This window comes from Lytechinus pictus, chromosome 7 (assembly GCF_037042905.1).
Source record: "Lytechinus pictus isolate F3 Inbred chromosome 7, Lp3.0, whole genome shotgun sequence".
Classification (NCBI taxonomy): domain Eukaryota; kingdom Metazoa; phylum Echinodermata; class Echinoidea; order Temnopleuroida; family Toxopneustidae; genus Lytechinus; species Lytechinus pictus.
This window is the reverse complement of record NC_087251.1, coordinates 30135150-30150357: the sequence shown is the minus strand read 5'-3', so window position 1 is coordinate 30150357 and position 15208 is coordinate 30135150. Positions and strand designations below refer to the sequence as shown.

At 36.9% G+C, this 15208-nt stretch overlaps 1 protein-coding gene across 1 annotated transcript; it reads right to left on the bottom strand.

The window, feature by feature from the left end:
• Window positions 1-8575: 8575 nt before the first annotated feature.
• On the bottom strand, window positions 8576-12174 carry LOC129265838 (uncharacterized). The gene is made up of 2 exons (XM_054903767.2): window positions 12115-12174; window positions 8576-11003 (listed from the first exon to the last, which is right to left on the bottom strand). The coding sequence occupies exon 2, from the start codon at window positions 10986-10988 to the stop codon at window positions 9972-9974; it is 1017 nt and encodes a 338-aa protein (XP_054759742.2). The 5' UTR covers window positions 10989-11003; window positions 12115-12174; the 3' UTR covers window positions 8576-9971.
• Between the last annotated feature and the right edge of the window lie 3034 nt (window positions 12175-15208).

Here is a 15208-nt window from a genome sequence, read left to right as displayed (position 1 = left end):
GGTTATTCATCAAGGATTCTATTAACGTATGGAAACATTTTTTTTCATCAAATGCATGTGGGCAAATTTTTTTGGATAACTGAAAATCGTTGTCTGCATCTGTAATTCGTGACGCCCTTGCACGTTAACAGAGTCACCGCGTGAAGGTAGCAGCATGACCCCGGGTTAGTATAAATAAAAGGTAATTACACGTATAACTAAAAAGGGAAATAAACCAAATTATGCAATGCTTAGTATATAGTTAGTATGAAAGCCCCATGGATAATGGATGGTGGATGACTGATGAAAATGATAAATAATAAATAGTACGTACCAAATTTCACAAACAGCCATAAATAGGCACAAATACAATACAATTAGACGCAGATAGGAACATATATACTGTATATACTGCACTGTACATATATGCACATATAGGCACAAACAGGTATAAACAAAAATGTGCAAAAAAAACACACAATAAGCAGCTAGCGAAGCAACGACGCTAGCACGGGCAGGGGCGGCGCATGCAGGGGCGAAGGGTACAGAGGGGGGGGGGGGGTGGGGAACGGTGACTGCCGACGGAGAATGCATAGATGACAATGAAAATTTCGTTTTTAATTACAATATTCAGTTAGGAAATAAGGATGATCAATCAATGCTGATCTCCTTTCATCGGGATTCACCTGTATAAAAGCTAGATGAAAAGCAGATGTACAAAAGTTTGTTTAAAAATGATCAAAGCGAGAAAATCAAATTAGAACAAATTACAAAACAGGAATAAAACCTTTGCTCCGTCAAAAGAAAAGAGCAACGAACAAAATCAAGATCCAGTTAAATGTTTATAATAATGACAAAATCAGAAAATCAAATCAGAACAAATTACAAAACCGGTATAAAGCCTTTGCTCAAAAGAAGAGCAACGAACAACATAAAGATCCACTTAGACATGTACATAATATTGACAAAATCAGAAAATCAAATCAGAACAAGTTATTAACAGGAAAAAAAACTTTGCTCATAAGAAAAAGACCAACGAACAAAATCAAGATCCAGTCAAATGAACATAATAATGACAATAATCAGAAAATCAAATCAGAACAAGTTATAAAAAGGAAACAAACCCTTTGCTCAAAATATCAAGAGCAACTAACACAACCAAGAGAAAGGGATGAAATTAGTCTGGAATTTAACAGATGACATAATAAATTTAAAGAAAACAAAAATCACAACTCTTTGCTTGTTGTACCGGGTCTGATCGTCACTGGGGCTGATGACCTGGATCCACTCTAGGTACTAGTAAATAAGATTTATAATTAACCAGTTGACTACTGGATTCCGTGATCCCCATAGGCTTTGTACAGAGATCACCTGGTTCCAGTAGGCAATGGGTTGAGATAACATTATAAACGATGTTGAGCCGGGTCACCTAGAAAAATTGTCGAAAAGAAATCAGATCAATCATTATATTAATAAATTAATGTTAAAAAAGGTCTGCTGGGAGTGATGGAAGAAAACTATAAATAATCCATGAAATAATTTTACGATTTATTTTGTCGAAAATTCTATCGTAATTATAATCGGGTATTTTATCAGTAACAACATGAAAGTCTGTACCAAGGTACCGAAAAAAAATCATTAAGCACAAAATTAACTTGTTTTCCATCTAGTTGTATATCTTTTTCATTTTTTGAAGCACGTATCCAAATTGCATTAGTTTTTTGCATATTGACCTTCAACCCACTACAATCAGCAAATGAATCCAAAATATTTAGTACATTACAGAAACTGGCAGCTGTACCATTCATATAATGATACACTACTATGACAATAAATGACATTTGACCTTGATCATGCGACCTAAGACTTGTGAGTGATACTTGATTACCAATATATCCACATTTTATAAACTATATCTATAAACTTTGAAACTTATGACAGCAATCTAATAATAAACTCCAAAATGGCCAAATTCATTGACCTTAAATGACCTTTGTCTTTGGGCATGTGACCTGAAACTCGCATGAGATGTTCAGTGATACTTGATTACTCTTATGTCTAAGTTTTATGAACTAGATTCATAATGGTTATTCAAAAAATACCTCAACATGGCCAAAGTTAATTGACCTTTGACCTTGATCATGTGACGTAAAACTCGCACAGACCAATAAACTTACAGAGTTATGATGGTAATTCAACAAATACCCCCAACATGGCCAAAGTTCATTGACCTAATTATGACCTTTGACCTCGGTCATGTGACCTGAAACTCGCACAGGATGTTCAGTGATACTTAGTTGCTTTTATGACCAACTTTCATGAATCAGATCCATAAACTTTCAAAGTTATGATGGTAATTCAACAGATACGCCAACATGGCCAAAGTTCATTGACCTATGACCTTGGTCATGTGACCTGAAACTGTGACCTGAAATGTTCAATGATACTTGTATACTCCTATGTCCAAGTTTTTTGATCTAGACCAATTAATTTCCAAAGTTATGAGGGTAATTAACAAATGCCCCCAACTTTGCCAAAGTTCATTGACCTTAAATGTCCTTTGACCTTGATCATGTGACCTTAAACCCACACAGGAAGTTCAATGATACTTGATTACCCTTATGGCCAGGTTTCATGAACTAGGTGCATTTTCTAGGTAATGAAGAAACTTAACCTTTATGAACTAGACCAATGCACTTACAGAGTTATGATGGTAATTCAACAAATACCCCTAATAACATGTCCAAAGTTCATTGACCTTATTGTGACCTTTGACCTTGGTCATGTGAACTGAAACTCGCACAGGACGTTTAGTGATACTTGATTATACTTATGTCCAGGCTTCAGGAATCAGATCTATAAACTTTCAAAGTTGTGATGGTAATTCAACAGATACGCCCAACTTGGCAAAAGTTCATTGACCCTAAATGACCTTTGGCATTGGTCATGTGACTTGAAACTCAGGCAAGATGTTTAGTAGTATTTGATCACCCTTATGGCCAGGTTTCATGAACTAGGTACATTTTCCAAGTTATGATGACATTTCAAAAACTTAACCTTAGGTTAAGATTTTGATGTTGATTCCCCCAACATGGTCTAAGTTCATTGACCCTAAATGACCTCTGACCTTGATCATGTGACTTGAAACTCAGACAGGATGTTTAGTTTCATTTGATCACCCTAATGGCCAAGTTTCATGAACTAGGTTCATATTCTTTCTATGTTATGTTGTCATTTCAAAAACTTAACCTTCGGTTAAGATGGTGTTGACGCCGCCGTCGCCGTCGGAATAGTCTAGTTCTAGACGATTTTAAACGAATCTATTTGCACCGCGATATATACGTTCTATTCCGTGCGTACGCCCAGCCGAGTGTGCGCGCAAAACCGAGAACCTGTACGAGGAAGTACAGGTTCTCGGTTTTGCGCGCACACTCGGCTGGGCGTAAGCACGGAATAGAACGTATATATCGTGGTGCAAATAGATTCGTTTAAAATCGTCTAGAACTAGACTACCGTCGGAAAAGCTGCGCCTATAGTCTTACTTTGCTATAAAGGGGCCCGTAACACAAAGCTTAGCAATGATCGTAGAACATTTTTCTACGATTGATTCCATTAACTACAATTAATCGTAAAAATCAAGCGTACGATTAATTGCTATCCTTTGTGTTACGGGACCCTGGTGAGACAAAGTCATGGTAACCTAAAAATGACTCACTGTCAGTTCAGCATTTGAAAATTTCAACTTGCGCAATGTGCCCCCCCCCCCCAAAAAAAAAAAAAGTCACTGTAGGAAAAAATGACCCTTTCCAAAATTGAAAATGCCCTTTTTTCATAACACATTTTAGGTTCGAAAATCACAAAATCTTGGATAGCGCTCGCATCAATTATTGTTTAGTACGGTATCAATCCTGCTCATGGTTACAAAATGTTTAGAATGTCCAGTTTTCAGGTTGGAATATCACCAATTTTTGGGTCGCATACTGCACTCACATCAATTATCGATAAGTAAGGTACTCATTCTGTTCCCGTTTACAAAAAATGCTTAGAATGTCCAGTTTTCAGGTTGGAGTACCACAATTCTTTTAGCTCACGCTTTGCGCTCGCATTACGATCGGTGAGTCATGTATCCTATTTATGTGTCACTAAATGCAATCCTTAACAGCTTCCTTTTCTGTTCAGTGTATTAAAAATTTCAGCTCGCGCTTGGCGCTCGTGTTAATTAATTAGTTCGATACACATCTTTTTCATGATTACAGAAACAGCTCGGAATATTTATTTTCATGACTTGTCTTATTACACGAAATGTCCAAAAGTTTGAGCTCGTGATTCGCGCTGGCAACATCACGCAAGGATGTCCTATTAACAGTGATTAGCGCCATTGTTGACAAAAAATCGAGTATTACAACTTCAGAATTGAATTTTTTCAAAACCGCTTGCTCGCGGAGAAATAAAGCCCAAATCAAAATATTTACGTTTTCCATTAGAAATCACTTAAAAAAGACTTTGATCAAATTAATTTCTACAAAACTTACAACTACTTCACGCAGTTGATAATCTCATTTTGAAAATCTTTGTTTTCACCAAAGTGCCCATTTTGACATAAGTGCTCTTTTTGGCTTTGACCCCCCAACAAAAATACGTTCTGCCGCCCCTGTCCCAGGGAGTGGAGAAAGACATACGTTGAGAATGCCAGGATCAGATGACCGTGGTGATGATAATTATTGCAATGTAAATCGCCTGGAAAAATAATGTATTAAATGTACAAAAGTAACTATATTATTATCATTTTAATATTATTTATAAATCTATCATGAAATTATTTTTGTTTTACATGTACAAGGGTCAAAATTTTTGCTCGCTCACATACATTTTTCCCTGTGTGACGTCTACCGCTTAGGCGCATTAATTGTTGGCTCATTGTTCCGTGTATCGTAAGTTTGAAATGCTTTGGCCTTGATTTTTTCAGATCATGGCCTTGGGTATTGAAGTCTTGACCTTGGGTATTAAAAGCCTTGGCCTTGGCATTGGAGTTTTGAGCCTTGACTACAACACTGCATACCAGACCACTAACTTTCCTTGCAACTTGTTCCAATGTATTATTTGACCCAACCATGGTGTAGAAACAAAAATCATATTTCTGGATATTGAGCAAACTATGTCGGGATTTTCAAAAGTAGCAAGGGCAATTTTAGACGCCATTTTTGGAAGCCATCTCGAATTTTGGACCACTAACTGTCCTTGTAACTTGTCCCAATGCATCATTTGACCATTGAAAACATGGTTTAGACATCAAAATCATAATGTCGCAGGCAGATATAAAATGAACTATGTCCATTTTAATTTTCAACAGCCATTTTAATCTCCATTTTTGGAAGACATCTTGGATTTTTTGACACATCAGACCACTGGCTGTCCTTTTAACTTGTCCCAATGTACAACTTCACCCTTAAAACCATTGAATAGAAACCAAATAAAAGCCAATAAATTAAGTGATAGATGAAGATCGTGGATTTTTAGCCTATGGCAGCCATTATGGGCGCCATCTTGGATTTTCATGGTACCCTGGAGTGCCAATATTCACTCTAACTTGTATTAACAAATTATTTTACTCACTGGACCATTGAATATGAACCGACATAGGATTCTAGGGTGGATAATGAGTGAGTTATGGCGGCCATCATGGGCGCCATCTTTAATATAACCACTTTTCCGGATGCGGATTTTGGTAGATTTTTAGTATGTTATTCCTGAGGTCAAATACATGTAGTACCAAAAACCGGTGAAAAATCATTTGTTGCAATTTGTTCCGGGCAGGGGTATTTTTTATCGTACATTGACCCGTCTATTTTTTTTCTAGATTTGCAAGTGAAAACATTTTTTTTTTGCTTTTGAAATTTTCATTTGGATAATGTGCCCCCCCCCCCCGTTTGGAAATTCCTGGATCCGCCCATGCCCTATAAGAGTATGGAACGAAATCAAAATGTTCTTTGAGTTCAACGCCCGTAAGACCTCAGTCACATTTGCTCTATTGCGGCCATACGGCGAGTCGAAAAAAGCCGTTTTATTAATTTTTATTGAAACCACATATATGTAGCTATTACAAAATGAATAAAACTGCTGTTTTCGACTCGCCGTACGGTGCCGTAGAGCAAATGTGACTGAGGTACAACTTTGATTACCTACATGTTGTCCTATCAAAACACCATGGGTGTCAGACTAGGGGATGAGGAGAGGGGTTTCTCCCAAATTTAAGGGTGGGGGACAAAATTGGCCATGTCCCTCCAAAAATATTTCGAGGTCTTGTATTTCAGTTGGTTTATTTACTGACAAAAATATCCGCATATTGACTTTTCTAAATGTCTAACGATGCTTAAAACGTTTCTTTTCAGGTCCAAATGTAAAAAAACTTCGGCTCGCGCTCGCATTATTTCAGTTGTGAATTCTTGGAAATAGTCATTTAGATATTCCTTTTGCATGTCACTATATCAAACATTCTATACTATGCCTCGCGACCGCGTTAACTATTTAACGTTAGTAAAATAGGCCTTCATTCATGATTGCAAATATTGCCTAAAATGCCCATTCTTTATCTGAAATATAAATCAGCTGGAACTTTTCGGTGACATTATTCATTTACCGTCGTACGTATCCTCTTCATGCTTTTTTAAACTTGCCAAACAGTCAAGACAGTACTTAAAACTTTCCTTCCGGGTCAGTGTAGGCTTATGCAGAATTTCTGTCTGCGCTTCTCGCTCGTATTATCTGTTTAGTGAGAAAGGGGCACTGTTTGCCATTAAAATCTTTAAATCTTCACTTTTCACGTCTTAGCATCAACTACCGGTACTTTCTGCTTGTGATACGCCTCATATCGTTCGATTAGTGAGCTATATTTCCTCTTCACGAGCGAGAAATTTTTTGGTTTTCTGAAATGGAAATTATGATTATGTCATTAAATGGACATGTCTATATCTTCGCTAGGGCATGGACCTAGGATGAAGGTCTATAGCTAGGGACATAGGCAATATTTGGGCGGTACGGTACCTCTTGAACCTTTCGAATTTCAATATTTTTTGTCCTAATTGTGACCATTATTGCATGACATTAAGGAAGCCTAGACTAATTCATACACATACGCTATCCCATTCTTTCTTCTCGTTCTTTATTATTTCTAATTGGCAGCCCGGCCATGTTCTTATTTTTTCCTTTTTTCTTTTTCTTCATTTTTCAATTCAAATTTCACATAGCATTTTAGCTCACTCCATTCTAGCGTCATATCCCGTTTTTTGGTGCCTGTTTTCTTTTCATTTTCCGTCATAAATTTTGCCATTTTGCCAAATCTTAAATTATTTCCCCTTTCTCACTCATCTAATAGTTTTTTCGGGATGATTTGTTCTTTCCCTCCTTTACCCCCTTTCCTTCCGTTTTACCCTGCTCCTCTTTATGTTCTTTCTTCCCCCCTCATTCCTCTGTTTCTTCCTTTCTTTCCCTTTCCTTTTTTTCTTTCTTTCTTTCATTCTATCTTTTTTTCCTTTCTTTTCTGTCTTTCTTTCCTTCTAATGGCTTTCTCTCTCCCTTTCCCCTTTTGCTGTCCCCCCCCCGATAAATCCGCCAGAGGGGAAGGGGGAGTGGGAAGACGGCCCCTGCCCCCCCCCCCGCTTGTTACGCCACCGTTGAGGAAATAACCAAATTAAAAAAATTATGATGTAAGCCTATAGTCATCACATTTTTCTTTTTACTTAAACAAGAACATGTACTTCTCAAGTTTGCTTCAACATGTAACCGATAAATAAGTCAACAAAATCATCATTATGTAAGCCAGGGATATTGCAAGAATAATGACCATATCTTACAGGTTTACGATAAATGTTTAAATCTACCAAAATTAGTGGCGAGTTACGATAATTAACAATATGATTTACTAACCAAGACACGTAGACGAATGCATAAAAGTCTGTCGTTCCAGAGAATTTTTTAAATCCTTTTTTGCCTTTATTCAGATTACATTTTTCCCATACATAGTAAACAAAGTACAGCCAGAAGTATTCATCAATATAACAAAGGAAGAAAAATAAAGTTCTTCGATCATGGCATCATTTTTCGTACAATTATTCGTGAAAACATAACCCATTAACCCATAAATACATGCAGAAACCACTTATTTTCATCTGTATTTGTTTTTACTATATACCGAAACATGCCCAAAACCAAACAGTAATAAAATAAATCATGTAATAGAAAGAAATGTAGAGAGAAGGTTATACCACTTATGTCTCTATATAGATCCACATGTTTGTGAAATTATAATACAGAAACAAAAACATTTCTGCGTCTAATCTTAGAAAAAAAGGGAACAGCTATATAAAGTTTATAGATAATTATATATGCAACACACAAAATAAAAAATAAAAAAATAAAAACAAAAAAACAAGATGTGAATAATTAAAAACTTATCTGCTATATGACTTTTTTTCTTCAAATGACAATATTTTTCATAATTGTATTATTATTAATTTACCATTACTATTTATTGATATCAAATTTGCTATTATTCTTATAATTATCACTTTTTCATATTATTATTATTATTATTATTATTATCATCATTATCATCGTCGTTATAACTATTAAATACTACTTTTATTAATCATTAATCCAAATGGAGCTTTGTCACAAGATAACCTTATATTTGATTTTTTTTTGTTAATTGACTTTGATGGGTGAAGATCAGTGAAAGAAAAAAATAAAAAAGGAAAGTGAGCTGGAGTAAAATGTAATAAAAAAAATATTAAAATATAATTGACTTACGACATTTACCTATACGACAGGGGAACATTTTCAATTTAGTATGGTGCAGTGCCAATGTATTCCCTGCGTATTTACCTACATGTGGGAACCCTCACCAGTTTACGATTAGTGTAAATCATATATTTAATCAAAATTATCACATGATCTCATAAAGCATTATCTGTAATATTGTCACTATCACCGAGTAAAAGATTATATGTTAAAATATAAAAGGAAAAAAAGAAAGACAATTTGTGTCCTATTTCAGTACAAATCTTAGACACTTCAGCACATTTAATAATATAATATGTTTGTACTTCGTTTGTACAGAAGGGGGACTCTATCATACCAGCATCTTTTGGTCTGTATTGTACCAAACTGATTTAGTTTATCATTACAAAATACGATGCGATGTAAAGCGACATAGTACATACATATATTTGAAACTCCAAAAGTATGTTTTGAATGCAGCTCAAAGAGACCAAGATTTGAAAACGGACTGCTCTGTTTTGCCACATTCTTCCCCTAGGAGATATCACACGTGCACTGAGTTACAGCCACCCTTTAATTAGCAGAGTGGGTGCCAATTGTAGCTAAATGTATTTGCTCAGCCGAAAGAAGGCGCAATTCGCCACCAGTAAGACCAGAAAATCATGTCCTATTCATGTACCTTGCTCACAATACCACATTCAAAAATAAAATGCTGTCTGGATAAGAGATAAAGAAAAAAGAAGTTGAACCATCTTTAGAACCAATTTTGCCTTTTAAAATTATTTTCAATCTATTTTGACATATTTGTGGAAGAATATCTTTCGCATTTTTTACTCTCCATTTGCCCCCATCTGTTTGTTTATTTATTTTATCTATTTATTTATTCATTTTTGGCGGGGGGGGGGGGTCAAATGGCTCCACCCCCATTAAGGCAAGTCCTGATTAAAACATGCTATAAACAAAAATTATTTCCCAAAGGAATCAACTGGAGTGGAAATGGTCCGTTAAACCAAAATGTGATAGGCCAAAAATTTCGAGGATGCCAGATGTGCCAATATGGGGCAAAATTTTCTAAACAGTTTCAAACTAGAAACCCTTGACATTTTTAGTACAAAAATATGAATTCCTGATAGAGTTTGACATAGTGTTCAGAAGTAATATAGGCCGTGTTGATGATTTTATATCAGCGCGTGATATTCCGTTCTACTTCGTCAAATTTACTTTTCAGAAGGAGGGTCATAATCTTTGATGGCTTTCAAGACACCCACAGCCTTATCTTTTAGCTTGCTTTTGATGACCTTCTTCTGCTCTTCAAGCCACTTATCGACGTAGGACTTGTCGGTTCCAGTCGTAGGGATCGCGTGAAAATCAGTACGCACGGCCGGTAGAACAGCGTGGAATTTCATGCACAGCCCATCCATCTTTTCGGCTTCTTTCTTCATCACTTTGTAATGAAGCATCAGTTTATTTTCTAAGGCTTTGTTGGCTTTGCCCTCAAACTTCGCCAGCTCACTCTCCATGACAGAAAAGAAACCGGCTGCAGCCTCAAGACCACCGATGAAGTTTTTGAGGGCAGGGACGAGACATTCCTTGATCGCAATGGCGGCTCTTTCTTGGATGAGGCACTCTTCTCCTTTAGCGACTGCTTCTGCGAGGTCAGTGCTTGCGGACGCAGCTAACAGTGGGCTTGCTATAGCTCCTATAAAGGGAACAAATGACAGCCCAATTGCCCACCCTTTCTTCGTTCCGGCGGTACTTTCGAGTTCTTTTCTTTTCTTGTCGTACTCCTCTTGTAGGTTTTGGAGTGACTTGACAATCACTGTGGCTTCGTCTTCTCTTTTCTTCAGCGGTACCAATATATCTTCGTGCATTTGGACAAGGACCTCAGCAAGTCCCTTATAGCAGGTTATTTCCTGTTGAATATCTTTCAACATGTCGCACCATTCTTCGTACGAAAGAGCAGTGTAAAACTCGAAGAACTCACTGATGTTGGAAACGAACTTGGTGGCTACCGGAAGCACTCCTTTTAGATAGACCATTGCGTCGTCCCGTGTGTTGTCACGGAGCTTTCGGAAGTCTACAGCAGCTTGGCTGCCCCCTCCAACTGCTTTGTCAGCATACAAAGAACGCATCGAGAGTGAGAAAAGCCGCATGTTCAAGGGCATCTCAGAGAGGCTTTCTTCCAAGATTTGAAGGCCCTTTTTTGTGTTATCTTCGTTCCGGGAAACAGCCATGTCTTTCGTTGTAATCTAGGCAAGAATGAGAACAACGAAGATAATTAATCACCTGAACTTCTCATTGCATATCAAGTTAGGGCGGGGCCAAGATTGGTGAATAAAAAACATTTTCTTCCTAGACTATGGACAAACGACTTATTGCAATATGTTGTCCTCCAAGCTACTAATTTTCACTAAATTTACTGAGTTACTGAAGCCGCGCTGTTGCAATTGCGAAAACTCCCTTTTTTCCGGAGAGAATGGGGTGAACTGGTCGGGACGTGCATGGGTGAACTAGGTCCCCACCCATAAACTAAAATTTAAAGAGAACATAATATAATAAGGATCCAAAAGAGTGTATTTTTCTGCATTTTTATTTTCTAAAGGGAGATTTAATGTTATTTGACATGCATGCAATAATTGCAAAGAACAAACCGTAATTTATTATCGAAAAAAGTAGGGGGAGGGGGACACAATATAAAATGTCCCCCTACTATTTTGGGTCTCTTAATATGAAGGAGAAAAATACATAACTCACAATGGAGATAATACATGTATTTTGGACTAAATGACCTTGCATTTTTACTTTTACTTTTTTGTTGTTGCTTGCTTGTCAAATTTTCTAGCCCTTGGTTCCCCCTACCTTTGGGGACAGATTTCCACCGAGAAAACCAAAGGAGAAGGGGAAAGGAGGGAAGAAGAACACCATTCGACCACAGGGCCGCCGCACGACCAACGTACGCTCGACGTACGACCGCTTCTGCCATGGCTACGGCTAGTCTATTTTTTACGGCGAGCTTAGAAATGAAAATACTATAATTCTGAGGCCACCCCTATGGCCTGTTAAAATATAGGGAATCCGCCGATCGACCCTGCGGCCGCCGCAGACATCTCTCGAATTAAGGTATTCACTGCCGCCGTACGCCCACCGTAGAGCAAATGTGACTGAGGTATAAAGAAATAATTCGAGCTCGAAAAAACACGGATGATTTTGTTTTCATTAACTGATCTGAAAAGGATGCATATAAGCATACATTATAATCGTGAACAGGTTATATACCTAGGACATACAGGTATTTCATTAAACAAATGATGTGAGCTTGCAAAAACTCGAGGCATGTATGAACTAACAAGAAATACTTACCGGAATGGGCAAAGAAGTGATGACGAGTAATCTGTTGACGAACTGTTTGAATGCTAGTCGGAACTGGTATAGGTATGGATTGGAAGCTTGTTATATATGACAAAATTTTGTCTCTTCTATATGAATATGCATGAGACCCGTAGGAAGTACATGATTGGACAAATCTGTTTTGGGGGCTGGACCAGTAGAACGGTATCTATTTGACGTGAATGCACGTTTGCGGTTTACACTTTATTCTATAGACTCTAGATTTAAAAAAAACATTCATACTGGGTGACTTCGACTTTCGTTCACGCATATTGCTAGAATCACGATGATCATGATGATATTCATTATGTGTAGTTGCACAAAAAAGTATAGACCCCTATGTCAAACAAGTTTGCACCCATAGAGAGCGAAAGAGAGAGAGAGCGAAAGAGAGAGAGAGAAAAAAAAACCCCAATGAGATAGGAAAGGGGAGGGAGAATAAGCATTGCCCCTCGACGGAATACAAGCCGAAAAACAAGGTTTAAAGATTGGGGTTTTCTCAACAATGAGATCTGAATTATGTACGTCTTGCTCAAACTCCATTCGGAAACAGTAGGGAAAAAGTAATTCAATTTTTAAAGGACAAGTCCACCCCAACAAAAAAAGACTTGCATGAACAAATCAAACAAGCATATAACACTGAAAATTTCATCAAAATCGGTTGTAAAATAAAAAAAAGTTATGACATTTTTAAGTTTGGCTAATTTTCTGAAAACAGTATTATTCACATTCTAGTCGGTATGCAAATGAAAGGACTGATGATCGACATCATCCAATCACTGCTTCTTTTGATTTTTATTGTATGAAAAAAGAATGATTCTAATTTTTTACTCATTGTCCTGTAAAATCAAAGTTTTATTTCTACCTGAGGCCTGAACATGTGGAATTATTGTTTTATAATTTTGTGGTTCAGTCAAGTTGGTCATTATTGTCAAATCTGTAAAAACTGAAATATTGTTTAATCCAAACAATTAAAAAAAACAAAAGAAAAAAATGAGTGAGGGACATCATTGACTCTCTCACTTGCATTTCCCTCAGTTGTACATATAACCGTTTTGTGGAAAATAAGCGAAACTTTCCAATTTTCATGAATTTTTCAACGTTATGCTTGTTAGATTTTTTCCTGTTGATTCAAATCAACATATTTCTTGGGTGGACTTGACCTATAAGTTCGAATTCTGGGAGTATATGGAAAAGATGAAACATTCATTCATTTGAAGACTTCTGGGGCTATTTCCAGAGAACATTCCCTGACAGATTGTTGGTTGTCGATGGCGTGACACATATGTCAAGTCAAAAAATTTAAATCTTTTTGTACCTCAATTTTGTCTTTACTGCATTGCTTTTCATGCATGTGGCAGGGTTTTAAATATATAGATTCAAATTACTTGTTTATCACTATCTAGGTATAGCTCTTACAATTTTACTAATTAAGTTTCTATTGATATAGTTCTCATACCGGTGTACATGTATGCACCGGTGTGCTGGCTCAGTTGGTAGAGCGTCCGTCTCTCAACCGGGAGGTCGGGAGTTCAAACCCCGGCCGCGTCAGACCAAAAGACGTTAAAAGATGGGGTTTGCTGCTACCAACGAACGTAGAGCTAGAGGGAAGCAACACACAAGCGTGTTGCTATTAGAAAAGTCCACTCGATACGCGCATACAAATAAAGTGCGCGAACAATTTGGTAGTCATGAGAACGTATATAAATCTTCATGGATTAAAAAAATTAAAACTACTATCGATATGCTAGGAATGTCTTATTTATGGTATATGATGGGGGGACCTAAAGCTACGCACTTTGTTTTCAAACAATAAAAACTATCCCAATTTTAATATTTCAACAAATATCTTTCACTAATTTGTGGCAAACATTCTAAAGATCATTAACCAAGAAGAAAATATCGCAAAACTCACTTATACGAAAATCCCGCCGTGTTTTCCGAACACCTCTTGATTTCGCCACCCGATATAGAAGGGGTCCTAAAGCTACGCACTCGATTTATCATGCAAAAAAATAGTATATCCTGTGCCTCAATTTCTAGAATATATTCATATTATTATAGCATAAAATGAAATTTAAGCGAATATAACTCCAAAATTCCAAACAGTTGTTGGTTTTCTCTGCATTTAGAGATTTACTGCAGCCTCTTGAAAAAATTGAATAGGAATCGTTCGTCACTCTGCAGTCACACAATTCCACACACAGAGTGCGCATTTGCCATAAAAACTGCATGCGCGATGAGTGGTGCGTAGCCAACGAACGTAGAGGGCAGCAACACACAAGCGTGTTGCTCTAAGGAAGGTCAACTCACTGAACTAGAAATACGTGGAAGTCGTGTTCACCCAAGCAAAACATCGCCGGCGAACTCGATAAGTCACGTGACCGCCGCCATTTTGCTAGGTCAATTGTTCGAGAACGCGCCGTAGAAGGCAATTGAAAGTATGTGCAAGATGCAATATGTTTTCTCTATAAATATAAAATTAATACTGATGTACTTAGTGTGGCAAAGTGTATTTTAATGTCAGTAAGCCAATCATGTACAAACATATTTCTATATGCACAATGTACTGGGACCTGGTAATTCATGTAGTTTAAAAAAAGGGTTTAAATCAGGGTGACCAGATTTCAAAAAATGAAATACGGGACAATCGATAAAAAAAGATTATCAAAGAAGGCTACGCAGTATTATACTTGTGAAAAAATATAAAGAATTGGAAGGGAGGGTGAACGAAAGAATGAAGGAGAGAAAGAAAAGAAATGAAATAAGAAAGAAGAAAGAAAAAAACGAAGGGGAAAATGAAGGGGGGAAAATGAAAGAAAGTAAGAATAATTAAAAAGACGATGAAAGAAAGAATAAAAGAGAAAAAAAGGTTTCCGTCATTCTTTGAATTCATCGAATATAGAAAGAAATTAAGAAAAAGAAAGAAAGGGAAGATGTGTGACAGACAGAATAAAGTGAGAAAGAAAAAGTAAGAAAAAGAAGGGAAACAAAGAATGAAGGAAAGAAAAATGTTTTCATTCTTTGAAAGAAAGAAACGAAGAAAGAAGAAAACAGGAAGGGGGAA

Excerpts from the sequence above, each read along its gene's own strand:
- LOC129265838 (XM_054903767.2), bottom strand. The coding sequence starts at position 10,988 with ATGGCTGTTTCCCGGAACGAAGATAACACAAAAAAGGGCCTTCAAATC.